This window comes from Sinohyriopsis cumingii, chromosome 7 (genome assembly GCF_028554795.1).
Source record: "Sinohyriopsis cumingii isolate HCF-2022 chromosome 7, ASM2855479v2, whole genome shotgun sequence".
Lineage (NCBI taxonomy): Eukaryota > Metazoa > Mollusca > Bivalvia > Unionida > Unionidae > Sinohyriopsis > Sinohyriopsis cumingii.
This window is the reverse complement of record NC_142967.1, coordinates 77,487,134-77,510,769: the sequence shown is the minus strand read 5'-3', so window position 1 is coordinate 77,510,769 and position 23,636 is coordinate 77,487,134. Positions and strand designations below refer to the sequence as shown.

General features: G+C 36.1%; 1 protein-coding gene across 2 annotated transcripts in view; it reads right to left on the bottom strand.

The window, feature by feature from the left end:
• The window catches only part of LOC149795572 (protein FAM193A-like), a 94,003-nt gene that overhangs the window by 14,658 nt on the left and 55,709 nt on the right, over window positions 1–23,636 (bottom strand). The window contains exons 12-17 of one of the 2 annotated variants that reach the window (XM_089965407.1): window positions 18,893–19,217; window positions 17,145–17,937; window positions 12,015–12,424; window positions 7,872–7,943; window positions 5,749–5,997; window positions 3,487–3,525 (exon numbers count right to left, since the gene is read on the bottom strand). In XM_089965407.1, the coding sequence (XP_089821533.1) occupies window positions 3,487–3,525; window positions 5,749–5,997; window positions 7,872–7,943; window positions 12,015–12,424; window positions 17,145–17,937; window positions 18,893–19,217 (1,888 nt within the window). The remainder of the gene's footprint in view (window positions 1–3,486; window positions 3,526–5,748; window positions 5,998–7,871; window positions 7,944–12,014; window positions 12,425–17,144; window positions 17,938–18,892; window positions 19,218–23,636) is intronic. The other variant, XM_089965408.1, reaches the window with a different exon arrangement.

The window sequence follows — 23,636 nt, the reverse complement described above, 5'->3', positions numbered from 1 at the left end:
GGATTAAAACTGAGTCATTAATATCATCACCTAAATGGTAAGAAGTTGATTCAATCAGATGCATGACCAACTCATTAGTACGGGTTGATCTTACTGATAATAAAGCTCACGTGCATCAGAATAATACATGTCTATTTACAAAAGTCAACACATACACACACACACAAACACACACACACACACAGTGTAACCCTGCTATAACATGGTAGCCATAGAACCCGACCGTGTTATAGATCGAACAGTGTTATAAGCAGCCAGGTCAGTTAGCTGAAGAAAATGATGCATGTACCCCAAAAAGATTTGCGGGGTGGGTGGGTGATGTAGGTAATAAATGCAGGCAGTAAAATATGTGCTTCAATGGCATAGTTACAACCTCAAATCGATGCATATTAAATGGGAAATACACCTGTATTGAAAACTGATAATATATATATATAATATTTTACTTTATTTAGAGAACTATGGATTGGTATATATACGTGTATACTGTTTTATATATACATATCTTATGTATAACATGAATAGAGTGTCAATACCGTGTACTCATCCATGAATCTCATCACATACATTGAATCCACAATACAAGTAATTCCATCATAAAAATGTACACAGATTTAAAATATTCAATAATTTTGTCACAGGTCATATAGGTCTGATGTCAGTGGATAAACATAGCACAATCACGTAACGAACGATGAAGCACATTTATTTTTCAGTACATCCCAAGTCGGTAAAAGTTAGTTTGCGCTTTAAGCCGCCGTTGGTAGCATTCATGAGCACAAACCTTTTCTCTGCAAAAAGGAAACTTTCACGGCACAGTAAATATGTTACAGTCACATTGGAAAATGAAAATATCCATCAGATTCCATTGCTTTTATTTAAGTTTGGTACTGAATTCTTTGAAAAAATGTTTTTTGTTTTTATTGAAGATTGTAGTTGGCTTTCCTTGATGAAATGTGCATGCGTTATTTACGTCACCGCTAAATGCCAGCTTTGGAGAACCAAACAAATACCCATTTCTTATTGTGGCGGCAACATCAAATAATTGTATTGCATGATTGAGACTGATTTTTTTTCCAGTTGCTTATTACGTTTTCAAAACAGTTGGTGCTTCAAAGGTAATTTTTATCTTTATCTTTTATCTGGGTACATTTTTAAAAAACAGAATTGGCCGTTGTTTAGTTGATTGTAGTTACAGTTCCTTCCTGCCTACTGAATTAACCAACAAGATTTTTTAATTTTTTTTTTTACATTTGTGGTAGCAGAGTGATGCTGTTGTTGTTGTTGTTGTGGGGGGGTTTAACACTATTTTTCAGCACATGATAGGCTATGCATGGCGGCCAGTATTAATGGTGGAGTAAGAACCTGGGAAAACCCCGGGAAGAGCCACCGACCCACGAGAAGCTACTGGCAAGCTTTCTCATGTACCCACATTGGTTGAATCCTAGACTCGAACCCACACAGACAGAGGTGAGATGGCAGTGATCCATAATGGACAGCGCTTTAGACCACTCGGCCACTCTGGGCCCCCAGAGTGATGCTGCCTTCCACTCAATTTAACAAAGGGTCAACAGACGATAGAGATGCTGGTGTTCTGGTCTGATGACAAGGATTAATACAGAAAATGTGGGTGTTCTGAAGGATTTAATTCTGAGTGGAAAGAAGAGGAATTTTACATACCATTCACACAAATATCAGTCTATGTAAATATATTAATTACTGTCAAGTGGCCAAAAATCTGACAAAAGATAGATTACAACATAATGCTTTGTCCGGTTATCTCAGCTACCAGAAATGTCAGCAACAAAAAAAGCTGATATCTCACAACATACAGTACTCATACTCAATGTCAACATATGTGGGTTTGTCAATATGGACAAAGAAATTGTTTATGTAACAATAGACAAATTTCAGTGCATTTTATATCAGGTTTGCAGCTTCCTTTCACGGGGCCTCTCAATTTCTCCACGCCAAACTAATGGTTGTATATACAAGTTTAAACAGCCAACTATATCGCCAATATAAAAAAAAAATCACCAGATGGTCTATTTTGCTGCCAGTAAGGAAAATAAAATCGCAGTTTGCGACATTGGCGAAGCCCTACATGATGCTAGATAAACATTATACAATTTATTATTCGTACTTTTAAAAAGAAAAAACTTTTTATTGCATAATAGAAAAATACATATAACATTTCTGGAGGCACTCCACAATCGCCTTGCAATATGCATGCGCGATCTCTTCCCCAAAATGGTAATAAACATTTTACATTTTTTTCATACTTTTCAGAAATAATTTTTTTTCATGTACAAGAAAAATACATGTACATAAAATTTCAGGAGCCATGCCACAACCGTGTTGTATTCGAATTCGTGTTATAATGGAGCATGCTACAGTGGGATCACACTGTATATATGTCTTTCAAGAAACAGTTTTAAGTACTGACAAAAACTCAGTCATTCTGAAACAAGATTACCTTGTTACTATCCATGGATCTCGCCTATAACTGTATTGAACTGAAATCTTAAAATTCAAGTCTATTTATTATGTTTAATAAAATTAGATCAGCAATAAAGTCTCTGGAGTGGTAGTAAGTCTAATCAGAAATAGAGTCTACAGCAGCAACAAGTCTGACCAGAAATAGTCTTAGGAGTGTTCACAAATCCAGTCATTCAATTTGACGATGACCTCATTAAAATGCAGATCTCAATCATCACCAACTCCTGTGAGATCTGGGCTATGCAAGTCTTTATTCCAAGTATGACATGAGGCCCAAGTAGGCCTGATATTGCTCTTCTCACTGATTTTTTTGTTCACAAAGTATGCTTATGTAACATTATAAGAATACAACCTAATTAAACTATCTTCCAAAACTTTTTATCATGCTGATTTTACCTATTTCTACTATATTCTGATAAAAATTTGATATAAAGGTAACAGTGTAATTAATATGCAGTCTCTTGCTTTTAACTAAAGTCATTCAAGATCTCTATGACAAAAACCCATTTACCAAGTTTACAGAAATATGATGAGAAATGGTCTCAAGATCTAGAGAGATATTAAACTGCCAATCACATGAAAAGTACTTTATTAAAAAACCTATATTTTTAAGTTTCATAAAGGTAAGATTTAAAAAATATGGTTTGAACAGTCGCAACAAGCTCAGATAAATTCTCATTAATATTCATGTAGCCTGTTCAGGTTTGAGACCATCCAAGATCTTGATACAAGTCCTTATTCCAATTTTGATCAAAACTGGACATGAGTTATGGTTTCTAGAGCAGTAATAAGCTCAGGCAGTTTTATGCAAGATCACCTGTTTAATATGCATGGATCTTGCTCATTACTGAAACTGTCAAAGATTGTGATGATATAAGGCCAAAGTATGATGAAAATAGGATCAGAAATATGGCTTCTGATGAAAATATGATCAGAAATATAGCTTCTAGAGTGGCAACAAGCTTAGCCAATAAGATGCAAGATTACCTTATTAATATGTGTGGATCTCACTCGAGGCCAGGTTAGCTAAAGAAAAAATCATACCCAAGCTCAGCAATGATGCAACATCACCTCATTATTGCATTAATATTATTCATTATTCAATTCACCTGTGATCTAGATGATATTCCAAATTTTATCATAATCAGATCTCCTGAAAGGTAACAAGCTTAGCCAATCAGAGGCAAATCATCTCACTAACCTGAACGACTCTTGCTATTTTAAATAAAGGCAAGATCTTTACATAAGCCAATATTCCTAGTCTAATCAAAACTGGATCAAAATTATGGCAACCATAGTGGTAACAAGCTCAGTCAATCTCATTAATCTGTGGTGATCTCACTCATTAATAAACCTGGCACAGATCTTGATGACAAATGCCAACATCATCAGTCAGATCAAAACAGGATCAGAAATATGGCTTCCAGAGGGCAACAAGCTTAGTCAAACAAGATATCTTATTAATATGTGTGGATTGTTTCTTGTTCAGAACCCATTCAAGATCCTGATAATACAAGCCCATGTTTCAAATCTGATCAATACTGGATCAGAATTTTGTCTCCATGGCTCAGCCAATTAGATATAAGATCATCTCATTTAATAATCTCATTTAATAATCTCATTTGTATACATCTGACTTATTATTGTATCCGTCCAAGAACTTGATGATATTATCACAAATCTCAAGTCTGAAAATAAAATATGGATCATAACAAGTTCAGACAAACATATAAGATCACCCCAACTAATACAGTGATGATGATGAGTTTGAATTATAGTTGCATGTAGCCATTCAAATATGTATGACTATTCATTAATATGCATGAATCTTGCTAATTAAATACCTCATCTGATATTCTGATGATACAAGCCCAAGTTCCGAGTTTGATCAAAATGTAATTAAAAATCAATAGTTGACGGACTGATGTTACACAAAGGATATAGGGTCATACCATAAACTTATTTGACCTTATGGCCAGGTGAGCTAAAAAAGAATACTAATTATATTGCATACAATATGAGAATTATTTCTAACTACATTGGAATTCTTTACTATGTGCAGATCTTGCTCATAATAAAACTCAATGAATATCTTGAGGATTCAAGTCTACCAAGTTTACACAAAATTGATTAAAAAAACTAGTCTCTACAGTTGTAACAAGCTGAGTCAGTGAGATGCAAGATGCCCTCATTATTGTGTGGATCTCATTAATTATCAAACCCATGCACAATCCTGATCATCCTGATCATATATATATATATATATATATATATATATATATATATATATAACAGGTTTATCAAAATCTGATCAGAAATATGGCCTCCAGAATGTAACAAACTTGGCCAATCAGACGCAAGATTATCTCAATAATATGCATGACTCTTGCTCATTATCAAATTCATCCAAGAGATTAACCCACATTCCAAGTTTGATTAAAGTCAGATCAGAGATATGGCTACCAGAATGGTACCAAGCTCATCCAATTCGACTGCATGGTCACCTCATTAATATATATAGTTCTTGTTTATTGTTGATAATGGACTCCACAGTGGCAACAGACATGGCCAAACAGAAGCAAGATCACCTCAGCAAATGTGCATAGATATCATTTTTGAACTCATCTGAGATACTGATGATGTAAACTCGTGTTCCAAGTTTGATCAAAATCAGATAACATGGCCTCCAGATTGGTAACAAGCAAATGATGGACAGATGACAGATGATGGATATGGCACAATACCATAAGCTCATTTGATCTTATGGTAAGGTGATCTAAAAATACATTAGTTATCGAACTAATTTAAATGACACATCTCACTTCCTGCAACTACTCTTGTGGGTAATATGTAAACAGTTTGAAGAAAACCATATTGACTGCAAACAGCACTTTCATACCTGTTACTATATGCTAAGACAGATCAAGGTCCAACAAATACTGTACCGAAAAGTAATGTGTGGGCTACTGTCCACTGAAGTATGGTAGCCCAGTGAACTACTATAAATTATGAATAGTTCCTTATTAGTTCCAAATATACATACAACAATACTTTAGGAATGATAATAATTATTCATCACATGTAGAAAATAAAATGATAGCCATAAAGCTAACAGTTTCCTATTCAAGTACCTTCTTTTGGTAAATAAATTTCAAATGTGCTACTTGCCTCTGGTAGCCCATTAAAATATTCTAACATTTGTCAGACTCTATAATGCAAGGGGAAAAAAGCATGTAATAGATAAGCTACCTTTCTCTGTTTCTGCCTTGCTCTCTTGGCTGCCTTAGCACTCAGAGGCTTCAGGCCATTCATATCTTCCCTTTCCTCTGAGCCATTGATAAACTTGACCAATTCATCCAGCCCTTTGACATCCAAGGGATCTTGTTGGTGCGGATGAGGGGACTGAGGAGCAATATACTGATGGTTCCTATTGTTGTTGTTGTTGTTGTTGTTCAGGTTTGCACATGAATGGTTGAAATCATCACCTTTTAGCTCATTCTGCAGAATACATTGATAATCACTATCATGAATAACATGGATAAGTTGAATAACATGGACAAGTTGAATAACATGGACAAGTTGAATAACATGGATAAGTTGAATAACATGGACAAGCTGAATAACATGGACAAGTTGAATAACATGGATAAGCTGAATAACATGGACAAGCTGAATAACATGGACAAGTTGAATAACATGGATAAGTTGAATAACATGGACAAGCTGAATAACATGGATAAGTTGAATAACATGGATAAGCTGAATAACATGGACAAGCTGAATAACATGGACAAGTTGAATAACATGGACAAGCTGAATAACATGGACAAGTTGAATAACATGGACAAGCTGAATAACATGGACAAGCTGAATAACATGGACAAGTTGAATAACATGGACAAGCTGAATAACATGGACAAGTTGAATAACATGGATAAGTTGAATAACATGGACAAGCTGAATAACATGGACAAGTTGAATAACATGGACAAGCTGAATAACATGGACAAGTTGAATAACATGGATAAGTTGAATAACATGGACAAGCTGAATAACATGGACAAGTTGAATAACATGGATAAGCTGAATAACATGGACAAGCTGAATAACATGGACAAGTTGAATAACATGGACAAGCTGATTAACATGGACAAGTTGAATAACATGGATAAGTTGAATAACATGGACAAGCTGAATAACATGGACAAGTTGAATAACATGGATAAGTTGCAGAAATATTGTACTGCCCTTTATTACTCTTTGACTAGCGTGGGTATGTGGGAAAGCCTGCCAGTAGCTTCTCGTGGGTTGATGGTTCTTCCCCGAGTTTCCAGGGTTCTTCCTCCACCAGTTATACTGGCCGCCATGTATAGCCTATCTTGTGCTGAAAAATGGCGTTAAACCCAAGAACAACAACAACAACAATAAAAATTACTCTTTGAAGCAAAATCTGGGATACAAAGCTGTATTACCAGAAGAAATATGTTCAAACCCTACACATATCTTTTAGAAATGTTGGATGACAAAAACATTTTTGTTCTGAGAATATTAAAAGCATTAAAATATTTCCATCATAAGCATAATGCACTGATAATTTAATTATAACATACAAGATGCTAAGGAAGCATAAGGCAAATAACTCTTCCAAAAGCAATTTGCTTTTAAGGCTGTAATTTGGAATAATTTGCATATACTAATAACACAGAACAACAGAGAAAAGAATCGTCTTTTGACTTTCTATGCCATGGCCTTATCATAAAAGAGTTTGATGGTTCCAAACTTTTCTATCACCTAACTATTGTATCATAGAGTTGTTCTTTCAACAGGATTATACACCAAATGTATGGTCTCCCCACCATCATTCAGCCTTTCTGCCTATTTTTGGAAAATTAAAACCCAACTGCAAAATAATCAGTACCAACCTTAAACAAATGAGATTTTGGATATATCAGAACAGGAAAATTGCTAATTTAATACTGCTATGATTGTGTGGCATATGAAAAACCAATGAACGAGATCTTGTCATAGTTATGTAAGAAGACTGACAATAAGCTGTAATCTACTGACTGCCCAAGACTTCTGGTGAGATCAATCTAGTAAATGAAACTGTCAATATACAATGACAAATGAGCATTAACAATGGCGATATCTCACAGGTTGGATTTATGTCAGCACAAATATTGATTTTTCCATTTTTAGTAATGGTCATATTGGATTGCAGACTGATATAATTTACTAAAACTTGTGAAGCCTTCATGCCAGATTGCTTTCTGCCAAATTTGATAGAAATCGCTTCTGTGATTTAATGTGAAGGAATGCATGCCAGATGCCGCATGCTTAATGAAGGGCAAAAGTAAAGAAACAAAGCATACCCTTTTCTTCAGACGAAGCCGCAATTTTTCTCTCATTTCATGATAATTTTTGCTCGTTGGAGCCATAGGTGGCTGCAAAGGAAAAAAAATGAAGTGAGTGTAACCACCAAACAAATCCATTATGTTTATTTCTACAAAAAAGAAGTCACATTTATGATTAAAAAACTAAAATGCAACTAAAAAAAGGCAACATTCCAAGTAAAGCAAGGGTAACAACACCATAAAATTGTGCCCAAAAACTATCAATAATCAAACTTAGCTGGATCTTCTTAATGTTGTTGTTGTTGTGGGGTTTAATGCCATTTTTCAGCAAAAGATCAGCTATACATGGCCACCAGTATAAATACTGGAGGAAGAACCCAGGAAAACCCAGGAAAGAACCACCAAGCCATGAGAAGCTACTGGCAAGCTTTCTCACATACCCACATTGGCTGAACCTGAGTTTCGAACCCATAGAGGTGAAATGTCAGCGATCTGTAACAATGAGAGCTTTATACCACTCGGCCACTTGCAGCCCATCTCCTTAATGTAAAGCCTCAAACAAATCCATCAAATTATTCAAAAGTGTTTAGTATTTATCAAAACTTCAAATTTTAAAAGGAAATGGTGAAAATGAAACCTGACATCTTTTTAATGTAAGCCTTACAACAAATTTGATTTTAACCCACAAGACTCTTCCAAAATTAATGAGATGATACAAAATAGAATTTTAAAGCTTTATATGAATAGGGTCAGAATGCCCTAGGACAATAGTGAAAACTAAATTTGACCTATATCATCTTAATGTTAAATCTTGTACCAAATCTAAGTTTTGGACCATGAAGTCCTTTGAAAGCTATCATACTGAAGCAAAATGGAAGGGAAAAAGTTCATTTGATGTCAATCCATGATGTCCTTCAAAAGTTAACGTGTGAAAGCAAAACTGACAGGCAAAGTCCAAGTCAAAAAGGGGCCATAACTGAGTCGCCAGATCAACATTTAGGGCACTATACAGCCATTCCATTGATTTGGTTGGAGTGTGTACGAGTAACAAGTTGAATCAAACTTCAAATGGCAGATCTGGGTCTAGGCAGTGTATCAAGTAATCAATGGGGCAAACACCACAGATCCTGATCTTCTGGTACATTATGCAAAGGTAGATAGGTTCTATGTTGTTTGCAGTTGGACTCCACTTGTATGTGAGTATAGGCAATACTATTAGCTTCAAGGTGTCTAAGCCTTAAAAAAGAATTAATGTAATGATGAAAAAAACTGGATTGAGATATCACAAGGCATATAAAGAATTTCACTCAAAAAGTAACATTTATTTCTTAAAACCTCAAGTTAATTGGATTAGTGTAATCTGGATTTTAAATGTAGCTTTAACAATTTTTCAGTCATACTGCTACAATGTCTGCAGTGTGGCAGATTACAGTGATGTCTAGCAATAGGCAAGTAACTAGAGAAACTTGTCTGTGAAAAGAAATGACAACAATAAGCACATTTCTTTCACAGACCCAAAATATTTTCTAAGGAGTCTCCAAGATTAATGTATCAATATGAACAATTTATTCACATGCTACAAACAATACTTTTCAATTAAGATTTGAGACATTGTTGTCCTACGTATCAATTTAAATTATGTTTGTCATCTTTCTGAACCATAAGTAAGGCAATGCATATTTCTATTTTCTTTGCAAGTTCAAAATTCTGAATGGTTAAATATAGGGAGACTGGACACTTGGGAGATGCTGTTGGTTTCAACATCTCATTTCAAACATTATTGGCGATATTATGCAACAGAAATAGGAGTTAACTGCCTTTCCCAAGGAGACACAGATGCAGTCAACCCCATAGCTGCCAACCCCCGAATACAAAAATACTGATTGCTTGTGGAAAAAATACTGATTTTCAGGAACTAATACTGATTTTAAAATTTTTAATGTATATGTAACTATTTACAACATATACAACCATCAGTAAAGTTGGACAGTGCTTTATATAATTATTTAATGTCAAAGATGCATGTGTTGCACAACTGTACCTTCTGGACAGGCACCATGTTCCATTCGGGTGCCCATTCAGAAGGTGCAAGAGTGCAACACACTCAGCCACAGTCTGTTTATAGGAGTCTTTTCCACACCTTGTTTATTTTCCAATCATTATTGATTTGATGATCTCAATTCTGTGATTTTCTTACTAAACTGTTTTCATTCTAGCATACGAGTAATCCTTTGCAATTTTACTGTCTGGAAAACGTGTGCAAAATAAATCACCAGCAACACTAGTAACTGAAACAGAAAGGTTCATTTCTAAAAGAAATTTATTAAACTGAATTTTGATCGAATTACATCATGGTTCTCTCTGGTATTTATATATGTAGTAAGTTCAGACTGAATTGTGTATAATGAAGCAGCAAGCTGATGTTTATTAGCTTTATTGTGCTCTTGTATTTCATTGGCGCCTCCATGCCCAATAGTGAAATCACATTACACAATTTGCAAAACATAGTTTTCTCCATTACTAGATGGTTTCTCAAGTCTAAACAAGACTGCACAATTGTCCTTCCCGTTCTATTTTCTTGTCTTTCCTGGAGAAAATTCTGACTATTCTGCTTTCCTATTCAACATGATCAGAAGTTGAATATTACGAAGATGAGATACAGTGACAGCAGTAACTGTTTGTGAAATCCAATATGGCGGATAAAGACAGGCATGGTAGCCTCGATTTAAAATGAACCAATGATACTGCAGAACTGTATTCCTATATACAAGTGATACATTTCTATCAGAATAGAACCGAGTGCCCGTTCTAAATTGAAAATTGCAAGGAATTTTTTTATTTGCAAAAATAATGTACACCCATATTCAGGTCCAAAATATGGGGCAGGTACAGAAAAAACAGGACACTTGGCAGCTGTGCATCCCTGTCTGGCCTGGGCAGGTATCAAACCTGTGACTCTTGGATTATGAATTTGACACTCTACCAACGAGCTATTACAGTTCCCCTTTTTGGGATGAAAATAATTCTCTGTCCATTAGTGTCTACCTTGGACAGGTTCCTTATTCAGGACTAGAAGTGAAATCAAATTAACAAATTTGAGGGTGCAAGATTTTTTTTTAGAAAAAAAAGAAATTGTGGCTCAAAACTTAAGTTTCTTTCTAAATAAAATAAAAAGAAGATAAAGTGAAAATTAATATTTAAAAAAACAAATACTTGCAAGTGCTAAGAAATTTGTGCACTTTCTCAACTGCTAGGCTAACCGTACAAAAAGACCATGTTTAAAAAAATGCATTTCTTGTGGAATCAGAATAGAGCAGTTTGTCAGTTTCAAATTTGCAAATCTATTGTTTAAAGTATCATTTAAGTTTCCTTCAGTTGTGTGTGGGGGAGGGGGGTTTTTTGAGGTTTCTAAGATGAAAACGAAATTTTAGGCTTTTTAAGGTTTTTTAGGTCCACGTCTAACAATTATAATGGACAATTATATACTCCTTTCATGAAGATTACTAAATTTAACTCCAAGGCAAGCGTCCCTTATATGTATGCATCTTGTAAGATTTAGTCAGGATTTCAACAGACTCACTACTTTCTGATGCAAATCGATAATTTAGTGTGATTCTATTTAACAAAATCTGAATTTTTAACATGTCAGCAGTACAAAATCTTAATGAATTGCCGATTGGAAAAGAAAACACTTTTGTTAATAGCTTCAACCTATCTAATGAAAACTGATATGCTTGCATGTTGTGCCGGTCAGCAGAGGTGAAATGAAGTGTGGCCATTTTATTCAGAATCAGGTGTAATCAAACTACGCATAATATGAATCACCACTAACAATGACATGTCAGTGAATTAAATAAAAAACATGAATCATAGCACTTTTAAAAGTAATGTCTTCAAGTCTTTCCATCTGTGTGCTTCGTATAACATGGTGCTAATTGAATGGTGACTAATAATATATATCCCAGTAACAAATTTTCAGAACTATCTGGGTAAACATTACTATCATACAAATACTGTTATCAGAACATTTTAGTGTGCATACAATTTTCTTAAAAATTTGTTCAATTTGATAAAACTTTAAACTCACTAAAACTGTATGAATTATAGTACATTCTCTTCTTAGTATGATGGCTAGATAGATTATAGACTTGTGACACTTACATTAGTATGGCCAAAGAATTCACAGTAGCAGCAGTCACAGTACTTTCCTTCCTTCTGATTGGATGTGGAAGTGGAGGAACTTTGTTCTGAGCAACTGTCATCAATGCTGTCATAGTTGTCATCATGGTGACCATCACAGTCAGGCTCTGTATACACTGTAGAGGTACCCACACTGACATTGTTGACTGATGTTGGAAGGGAGACTGAATTTGCACAAACATTGCCGCTCTGAGCATCAACACCTGTTAGCATGTGATTGGCTGTTCTGGAGTTGCCATGGTTACAGGAGTGAGAGTTGATGCTGGGTTTTAGAGTACTTGCAATCTGTTGTACCATTTGTCGCCCCTCTTTACTCTGGATAAACTCAGGTGTCACCTTTAGCTGGTTATGGTTATGGTTTGTATGATTGCCTGTAGTTGTACAAAAAAGACCACTCTTTAGCAATTGTGATATAATATTTTAATGCAAATATATATACGACAAATCTGTGTAAGATTTTTAAGAAATCTGGATAAATCCTTTCTGCAGATATGGATGATAAGATTATCATACAAGTTACCTGGTTAGCAGTCAGAAAAATTAATGTAATCTCTCATAGTAATGGCAACAACAAACTTAGATCAATCTGAACGTTATTACTACAGCTAGCATAGAAAGCAGATCTGTAAATATCCATTTTAATTAAGTTTCAGATATGATGACAAGAAATGCATTTGATGTTACACTCGCTTCTCATTTAGCTATAGAATGAGAGCAAAAATGACTCAATATAAACCTACATGAAAATTTTCTTAATAATAACATTAAAACTTTATCTAAGCAAACAAAAACTCACATTTCTAAAAATAAATGAGCTGACTGATTTTTACCACACATCAGCACTGTTAGGCTATTTAGCGCCGTACAAAATGTTATATATATGATCATTTAAAAATGATAAAATGTTTCATATCGACCAGCGATATCAAAACCAAATAGCTGAAAGTAAAACGATAAGATGGTAAGGGTAATATATAAAGCTTCCCGATCAACGAGTAATGTAATTGGCTATGTTAATAAAGACAGATGAAAAGTTATGGAAAATATGGGATGGTATATATATTACATAAAAATGCTCAAGGTGATGACATAAAAGCTATAGCTTAGAGTAAATGTTTACTTGTTTTAGGAATTCTATAAATCAAGTGACACTTATTGTATCAAAAAGTTCCTTCATATCATGCACACTGTAATACTGATCACGCGTAGGTTGCAGGTCGAAACAAGTGCTTAACAGTGAGGGGTTCATTACAAGAAATGCACTCTGGTGGGTCTTTGCCTTTATGTATGTGGGAGTGGGTTACATAATTATGATCAAGTCTAATTCTTGCTATGACTACATCCTAGCTACGGATGGTTCTGTAGGAAGGAGTCCATTTTCCTAGGGTTGGCTTGATGACATGAAATTTAATATTCAATGCATCATTCCATGATGCCTGCCACTTCTGACGTAAAGACTCTTTGATATTAGGTTTAAAATCATTATATGGTATTTTAAAATCAGATGGTTCTTCGGATAGGGTAATCTTAGCAGTTAAAATCAGATGGTTCTTCGGATAGGGCCATCTTAGCAGTGCAATCTGCTTTTTCATTACCTTTAATACCAATATGGCAAGGTAACCAACAGTATACTATATTGTGGGAGGTACTCAGCTCAGTATTTTTGACGAGAATATTGGTTAATAATGGGTTCTCCAGTTTTCTATTTTGTAGTGACTGAGGTACTGACAGTGAGTTGGAGAAGATGATACTGTTTATAATAAGTTTGTTTTCAATACATTGCAGAAGATCTATTGCTCCGATTTCAGCTGAAAAAATTGTAGTACCATTTAGTAAGCGAACTTGTGTTGTGTGTTTTCCACTAACAAAGGCTGCAGCAACCTTTTCCTCATCCTCTGATCCGTCAGTATAAGATCTTGTGTAGTTTTCAAATTCAGCAAGAAGTTCATGATAAGAGTTGTGGAAGATGGAAGGGTTTGTCTTGGTTTTTTCTATCATATAACATAAAAAGTACTTTTGGTTGTTTAAGTAGCCAGGGAGGTGTTTTGGAAATGGACATTTTCAGAAATTTAGAAAGACCAAGGGAGGTATGGCATTTGGTTTATTTTTGTATAAGGTTTTGTATTTGGGTGGAAAAACAGCCAAAACAGGCAGGGTTCAAAGGGTTTATGTTAATTTTGAGAGCATACTGTGCGGAATGCATTTCTCTATGATGTGATAAAGGTGGTTCGTTCGCATCAGCGAGAAGGCTTTCACATGTGGGCGTCTTAAATGCTCCCAGAGTGAATGAATGAAATTTGGGGGGGGCTTGAATGGAATGTAAACTGTTGTTGACATGCTTAACGAACAAGCACAGGAGACAAAACTGAATAGATAAACATTAAGAAAAATGCAAGTGATTATAATTAACCAGTCCAATCAAGCTATGACAGGTTATGTGAGCTTGGACAGTGAATTCTATGGCTGGCATACAACTGAGAGTTTGCTCTTATATTTTGAAGTGCCTGTTACAGAATAAAACGCTCAACACTTTCCAAATTCACTTCTCAATTGTGTTATTGCTGCAAAAATTACCATTAAAAGTATTATAACCAAACCACAAATAGGCAATTTTGCTTCGCTTTATTGTTTTCTGACCTGTTATCAAACCTCTTTTTTTCAAAGAAAAGAGTTACATATATCTAACTAGCCATTTATCTGGTAAGCCAATTATCAATTGGACAAACACCTTGAGAAGAATTAGTTGCCCCTTCAAACTTCTTGAAACTGCCAATAGAAAAACCCTAAACTAGAGCTATTACCAATCAGTGCATCACAAAGAACCCAGTTCATAGAGTTATTACCATTCAATGCATCAGAAAGAACCCAGTTCATAGAGCTATAACCGATCAGCGCATCACCAAGAACCCACTTCATAGAGCTATAACCAATCAGTGCATCACAAAGAACCCACTTCATAGAACTATAACCAATCAGTGCATCACAAAGAACCCAGTTCATAGCACTATAACCAATCAGTGCATCAAAAAGAACCCAGTTCATAGTGCTATAACCAATCAGTGCATCACAAAGAACCCAGTTCATAGAGCTATTACCAATCAGCACATCACAAAGAACAACATGATAAGTAAAGCCTTAAATAGAGAAATGGGCAATCTGAGTCCACAATTCTTCGAAATGATAACATGGAAGGCTGGAAATTAATTTAAGGTCTAGTTGTTATCAAGATGCCTGAAAAATCTGGCTGAAAACCAATAAACCCTAGAGAAGTTAGGCTGTGGAAATCAAGGTCTGGAGGTCAGGCAATATGGGGGCATAACAACTAAAAATGATGTCACAGAAAGCTGAAAACTGAACTCATTCAAGATATTTCCAATATAACACTACATACCAAATTAATTTTAAATTCAAAAACCTTGTGGAAACCAAAATCAAGAGGAATGGCAATCTTGGGGCATAACTGCTTAAATGCTGTTGTAGAAGGATGGAAATCAAGCACAATCACGATTTTATTAAGCCACAGACAAAATCTGGTTGAAATTCAATAAACCTTGACGAAGTTATGCTGGAGAAAGAAATAAAAGGAAATATTTCCTGAAAACAATGGTGTGAAACACTGGACACTTATCCAGAATTCCACCAATATAAAGCTGTTTACCAAATCTGAGTGAAAAAACTTTGGTAAAATGATTCTGTCAAAATATCAGGAGGAATCTATATAAGCCTAACTTGTGTATGGTGTCATGGAATGCTGGAAATTGAAGTCATTGAAGGTCTCATCAATATACAGTCACAAACCAAATTTGTTTGAAATCCAACAAACCTTTGTAAAATTATGCTGCAGAAACAAAAGTCATGTTGATGGTAAATAAACAGACAAAACTCAACAGATGATGGTGTGATATGCGGGAAATTGAACTCATTCAGGGTCTGATATATAAAAAAAAACTTGTTAACAATTTGGGAAAAATCAAACAATTCCCAAAAGGAATGGTTCTGGACCCGTTCTAGTTACAAACATCATATGTAAAGATATAAAGTTAATTGTGAATGGACATAACTTAATACAAAATGAGATTTGTGAAACAAAACATATAAAAGATGCAGCTAATTCACCAAATTGTGTCGAATATGTTAAAATCAGAATATGTTGAATGGTTTTAAAGTTATGCTGGTTACAAGGATCTGCTGTACAAAGAAGAAAAACAAATGGTTTAAAACAGGCAATGACTATGTCAAAATGGGATCAGAACAGATGAAACCTTTAAAAGGAACATCTACTTTATAAATAGAAGGCAATTCATGTGCCAGACGTTATCCTATTAAATGTAAGGGTTGCAGGGCTATGTTGATTACAAGTGTGAATGGACATACTGACGAAAAAGGGACACAAGTCTGATGGAAAAGGGACATAAGTCTGATGGAAAGACAGATGGGAATGGTGCTTACGACTGGGACTGAAAACACAAATCAGAACACTTAGTAAGATTTGCAAAGACAGCAGTAAACACATTACTACAACTAGCACAAAGTGGTGAACCATATTTTTAATAGATCACACAAGAAAGCCATCTTCTGCATACAGAGTCCAAATTGAAGTACATCTGTACAAAGTGACCTTGGCACCAAGGTATAAAGTGAGCATGCTGCATTATCAAAGTTTCATAATAATTCAACCAATATATGAAGCAAATTATTTATGGGTTTAGAAAACAAACCTCACTGCAAATTTTCTATGAATCTAACGATGCCCAAGCTAAAAGATACAAGTGAAAATGTCGTAGAACAAATTGTCTAGTCTAAGATTCATAATGAGTGATGCAATATATGGTGAAAACCTATCATGAGATTGAGGAAACTTATGCAAATAAAAAAGTTTGAACAGAATGTCTATAAAGTGTTGACACTAGAGCCACTGGAAAGTGGCAACTACATCTCATGCACCAATAATGTGGGTTTTAAAAAGGTATACCTGGACCTTTGCTGACAGCTGTCCAAGCTTAAGAATTTCTGTTTTTTGTGATAATATACATAATGCTGCATTCTGATTTACATCATTACAAATACAATATTATTATTATTATTATTTACCTGTGGTCTTTCCACTGGAGACCTGTAAGTTGTGTTTCTTGCAATGCTGACTATGTACCTTCTCACTTGGTTTTGTGGAGTTGTTTCCACCCAGGGTAGCTGGTCGTGTACAGGGAGGCATGTAACTTTTACTTGGACTGGCAGTTAGACTGTTGCATTTGCTGGTATTGCCACTTGTATCAGTACCACTCTGTTCCTTGGTTATCGAAAATGCGCTTTCTGCAGACATAGACCTTGAGGTAACAAAGGAGGACTGGAGACTCGAAGCAGTGGTGAAAGTACTGGTAGTGAGGCTAGAGGTAACATTGGTGACCGATGTACATATCTGACTATTTGGTATTGAGAATTCTGGTAAGAAATTGGTACCAAATGGACTGGACAGTGGAGGTGGTGGAAGAAGCTCACTGTCGGAGAATCGAGGAGAACCTGACAAAAGCCTCGGATCATATGTATTATCCCAGTCACCATAAGCATGATAAATATGTTCATGAATCCCATCTGGTGTTTCAAAGTCCAATTTCATGGGAACTTTGCTCTGAATGATAGGCTTTGGTCTCTGCTGAATGGGCAAATGTAAATCATAAAGCTGTGGTTGAAGAAGTGGTGGTCGAACATGGTTCCTTCCTGTTGTCAGACCATGAAGACCTGTGGAGCCGTGGATGTGAGGGTATAAATGAAGTTCTCCTGGGCGTGGAACTACAGGTGGAACATGCTGAGGTAGAGATGTAGAGACTGTTTTCCCTTGCTGCTGAAGACAAACATGACACTGGCACTGATTCTCCTCCACCTTCATCTGCAATCCAAAAAAAATTAAGGTGTACTACACAGTATTTTTAATTTTACTTTTCATCTATTTTTAAACCCTCGATAATTTAGTACAAGTTTCCTGAAAAGCAGTAGGTTCCAGTGCTTTTCCTAGCTATTTTGAATTCCCATGCTGCTCATCATATCATGAATCTCCATTCTACCACTTTGCTCCATAACAAAAGTCCAAGCATGTGAATCAAAATTCACAGGTCTGTTACAAGGAATATATGATCCAGTTTCATACAGTGGCTGTAAAATTATAGTGTTACCATGTACTTCAGTACAAGGCTGTCCCACTATAAAATGAATCATATACTTAGCCCAGTTGATAGGGGATATGATTACTGTCAAACTTTACTAATTCATACAGGATATGTTTTTGGATTATGTTCACTACATTCTGACAACCACTTTGTAGAGATGTGCATTTAACTCTGTAATATGTGATTATTTCTTACCTGCTAACCCATACAGACCTTCTCAGTAAGGCAGTCAGTTTTTTCCCCAAAGTTAGACCAGTTTTCTGTAGGGTATAACAAAATATCGTCAATTGTCAAGTTGGAAAACATGAACTTAACAAGTTCAGAATTGTGTTTTGAGACTTATGCTGTGACAGCAAACAATATGTTCAAGTAAAAAGTTTGTAATAAACTTTGACCTTCATAACCTCCTGCCATGCAACACACTCAAATGAACACAATGCTATCCAATAACGTAACTGTTGTCCTTGCAATATACTGCAGTAAAAAAACCATCACAGTACCCATATCTAGTGACAACTACAGCTTAAAAGTGCCTTTCCGAGGTCCAAAGTACATTTAATAGAACAGCCCTCAGCATTAAAACTCACTTTAACCAAGCAGTTTCAGGGGGTCTTAGATGCTGCGATACACTCATTTCATTGTATTAGAAAGAGTTATCTTATCTTATTTGTTCCTTACCAGCTGTTCCAGTCTGACCTGGGAGCAATGATCACAGTTACAGCTCTCTAGCTTCGTGGCCTCAGGTTTCAGGACCTGTGTGATGCCATCAATAAATGGCTGACTGGATGAGCCCAAATTACTGCTCTCCAGCAGGACCTTCTCCAGCAACTGATTGTCAGAAAGATGACCACTCATCTGGTCCATATCTTTCTCCTCTTCCTCATCATCTTCATCCAAGTCATCATCATCTTCATCATCATCATCTTCCTCATCATCATCATCCTCATCATCATCATCATAGGAGGGACTGTCTTCTATTTCTTCGGGGATGTCATCAACATTTCTGAATTTAAAATAAATTTTTTAAATAATCATGACAAATATTTTCAAAACAAATTCCATTCAAAGTTATTTTTGAATTATAAATGCAATGAAATTATGAATATTTTTTGCTGTTAACATAGCTTCAGATAAGTGAAAATGAGTTTTGCTAGAAATGCTATCCAAGAAAACCCAGACATGATTTTGGTCTTCCATAAAAATAGCTGAAAAAAATTTAAGGAGGGTTGGGAATCCTCCCCCAATGGGGTCTCGAGGGGCAGTGCCACTGATCCAGGGGTTCAAAGACCCCCGGCCAAAAACGCATTTTACACTAAAAAAAAGCTGCTCCTGGTGCAACTTACGATCAAAATAAACCAAAATAATCATTTAAAAAACTAATAAACTTACCAAAATTGTTCAACTTAATTTCACAATATTTATAGTCACATGAATTTCTTCTCCAATACTATTGATGCTGAAGTTATTTCATGTGCATGTCAGTGTTCACATCGTAATTAAGTCACAATAATTTGTCAATTTTTTCAGCAAATATATTATACTTCTCTCTCTTCTGTAAAATAAACACCCAAGTACATCAACTGTATACAAATAATTGTCTTTTTCTCCAACGGACACAACCTGTTGATATGCCAGTCTAGCTCTTTTTGTGGCTCTGGCAAAGATTTCTTTAGCTTTCCTTTTTGGTACCAATGACTTTTTTGGCTCAATGTGAAATCGTTTCTTTTCCTTCTCAATGAGAGTCTTTTTCCTTTCAAGCTGGTGCTTTGTATTGGCAACATGCAGTGCACATATTCTGACATAGGGCTACATCTGTTCTCTCATGCAAGAAATCTTTTTTCTTATAGTAATTAAATGCACTTCTTCCAGATGCCTTCTCAGCTTCAATTTTTCTGTATGCAGCTTCTTTTGTAGGTGCTGTTCCAAACTCTTCCAACCATGATTACCGTAATTCAAATCTTTCTTGCAGAGATCACAAAATGTCAGTCTTCTAGCGCTCAGTTTTCTTATAAACTCACCAACTAAATTTCTTTCAACTTTTCACTCCAGCCATTCCCATTTCCATATGTTTTCTAAACCTTTATCTAAACTTGTCATGGTCTCTCTCAACAATTCTGGATGCCATATTTTGCAAGCATGCGTCTTCTTTCCATTGCCATCAGTATCCATTACATGAAGATTCATTGGATGAATTTAAACCTTTGACCAATCAGAATACTCTTTCCAAGAGTCATGTGCTAACTAATATGGAATGAATAATTTACAAGGGTTGTTGCGGAATGGGTCCGGACAGACCGTTTTAAAAAAACTGGATCGGAGATGATATAATAACGGACCATATCAAGAAAAATCTGGTTCAAGTCAGGAGAAAAGTGGAATTCCGCTTTAAGAAGAAAAATCATGTCTGAAAACCATAAAAATAATTGATCTTGGCTGACATCATGATAAAAGCTTACACACTGTAATGATGGTAAATCTTTGAACACTATAAAAGGCAAATTGTTCAGTAAATTATGTTTCTCCAAGAATACTTCATGAGGCAACTTGATCTTGTAAGACCTCTGAATACGTTGAGCGTATAACTCATTTTAGCAAGAGCTTCTACGGTAATATCCTGTTTCCTATCTGTCACTGGAATAAAGAGACGTGTTGCTGTGCTTTTCAAGTTGTGCTTGAGTGTGCAAACAGAATCTTGCAATGCATCTTTTCTAAACCTGTATATTGAAGACAGCAAGCTAATGAAGAGTCTTTGGTCACTGATAGATGGCAACCTATTTTGCCTACAAAGCCTGGTTGTGTCAAGAGGACAACTGAACCATCTGATCTGAATCTAGTTCTTTTCAATGGAAAGGACATGTATCTTGCCTACCCAGCATGCTGAAGCTAAAGCTATCAGGAAACATGTTTAGTATGATACTAACTTTAGCGAAGTGTGGGCTCAATGTTCAAATTTATTCTAACAGAGCCTTGTTAAAACCCAGGACAGATTCCAATGTGGAAACAAAGTGAGGGATTTCGGCTGATTGAGATCAAATTGGATAAAAGATCTGATAGGTTTTGATCATGCCAGAATATGTCCAATATCATGGAGTGGTAGTCTTTGACAGGGCCAAATGTTTCTCCCTGAAAAGCCAGAGGAAGAAAAAAAAGGTCAGACAATTAAGGGATTGAGGCACGCAGAATGTTGTATGGAACCAGTCATTGAAAACATGCCACTTTCCCTCATAAGCCTTCAGAATGGAGGGCCTTCTTACTCCAGATTCTTTCCACAATCGAAGGTTTATATTGTCTCGCAAGACTATCCTGACAAGAGCCAAGTGTGCAGAAGATGACAGTCTGAGCAGGGATGGAACATCTGTGATCATGGTTGCTATAACGAGTAGATTGTTGACTCAGGACTTGTCCCATCTGAGAGGGGCTATCAGAATCCTCTTCCAATTCTGACCTTGTAACTTCTGGATTATTTTGTGCATTAGAACCGTAGAAAGGTAGACAAATGCCCACAACCCCTAGCAACTGACTAACCGTTCATCTACAGCCCAAGCTTCTGGGTCTGGGACTTGAGAGACACTTGTTGAGAAACTTGTGATTCCACCTTGTCACAAAAAGGTGAATCATTGGACACCCACAAAGTGCGCAGATCTGAGTCAAGACCGATTGATAGAGACCATTCAGTGTGAAGGACTAACCTTTCCTGGATAGAGTGTCAGCCAAGAGAGTGACACTGCTGGGAATGTGCTTGGTTTGTATGTTGATAGGCAGATTTTGGAACAATGAAGAATCTGCCAAATCAGAACAAACAGGTCAGGTGATTTGGTGCCCACCCTTTGAGGAGATAGGTCACCATAACAGAGTTGTCAGACAAAATGAAGACTGTTTTACCTGAGAGTTGATCTTTCTAACACAATGAAAGGTGTTGATGACAGCTTTCAGTTCTAGAAGCTGATGTGTATAGACCACTTTATGGCTCCCACGTGCCACTGACTGTAGTTAAGTCTGGCAACAGGCAGACACCTCAACCATATGTACTGATGTCAGTACATACCGTTATTTCTGCTTAGGGCTTCTCCAGCGGGATTCTTATGGTCAGCCAACCTATGTTATACCACTGAGGCAGGAATGATTGTATCTTGTGTGAGATCATGACTGATCAAGGGGAGTTGAAAAGGGGTGTCACAGTGCTAGTAGTGTCATTGGTAAGGGATGCATAAAAGATGATCAAGCAGGATCAAATCAGTTGCTGCATTGAATAAGCCAAGAGGAGGCAAGAACTCTCTTGCTGAAATCAAAGTCTTGTTGGAAACATACTCAACAAGCTCAATGATCCTGATTAGGCAAACAAGAAAAGTTGTTACTGCTTCAGATAGGTTGTAAACTCTATACCCAAATGGACAAAAAGATGGATGGAGGAAGATCAGGCTTTTCCCATTTCACTAGAAAACCTAGATGATCTAAAAGAAAGAAAAGATTATTTCTGCCTTGGAGCAGAATAGAACTTATCATACACTTCTGGTGGATGTCACCCAGATAGGATGCCATCGTTGTAAATGAAGCTGACCAGAACAAGGTGACAACACAATCCATAACCTTTGTAAAAACCCACGGGCTTATGTTGAGATGAAAGGGAAGGACTTTAAACTCATAAAACCATGTTGCAGTATGCAAAAAATTTTTTTTCCATGACTTGGGGTGGATAGGGACATGAAAATAAGCATCTGATGGCAAACTTGTTCAACTGACAGATTGATCTCACTGCTCTGTCTCCATCTTGAAATTTGGTGGCAAATTAATTGGTAAAGAGTATACAAAACAAGAGTCATAGTTACTTTCATACTCTGAATTCGCATAACTTGTATTTAGCTGACATTTCAACTGAAACCACATAAGAGAAAACAAAGCATAAATTATTAACTCATGATGTTACAAACTCAGTTGTTGTTGTTGCTGTTGTAAGGTTTGACGCCAATTTTCAGCACAAGATAGGCTATACATGGCGGCCAGTATTAATGGTGGAAGAACACGGAAAACCCGGAAAGAACCACCGACCCACAAGAAGCTACTGGCAAGCTTTCTCACATACCCACATTGGCTGAACCAAGATTCTAACCCATGCAACATCCATGAGACTAATGAATAATGAATAATTCTACTGTATTCATGGATACATCAAGTTGTGGCATATCAACATCAGCCATGAAACTAATCAAAGATTCCTCTGTATGCTGGGATACACCATGTTCTTGAGGGGTGGAGAGAGCATCTCAATATTCCCCATGAGACTAATCAATGATTACGACATTGTGTATGTTACGATGTACTGAAGCATGCTTGTTTTTGCAGCCCTTGACCTGCCTTATATGAAAATATTGGGTCATGCATTTCTTATCAAGTGCAAAACATTACTTATGTGTGCCAATGAGCA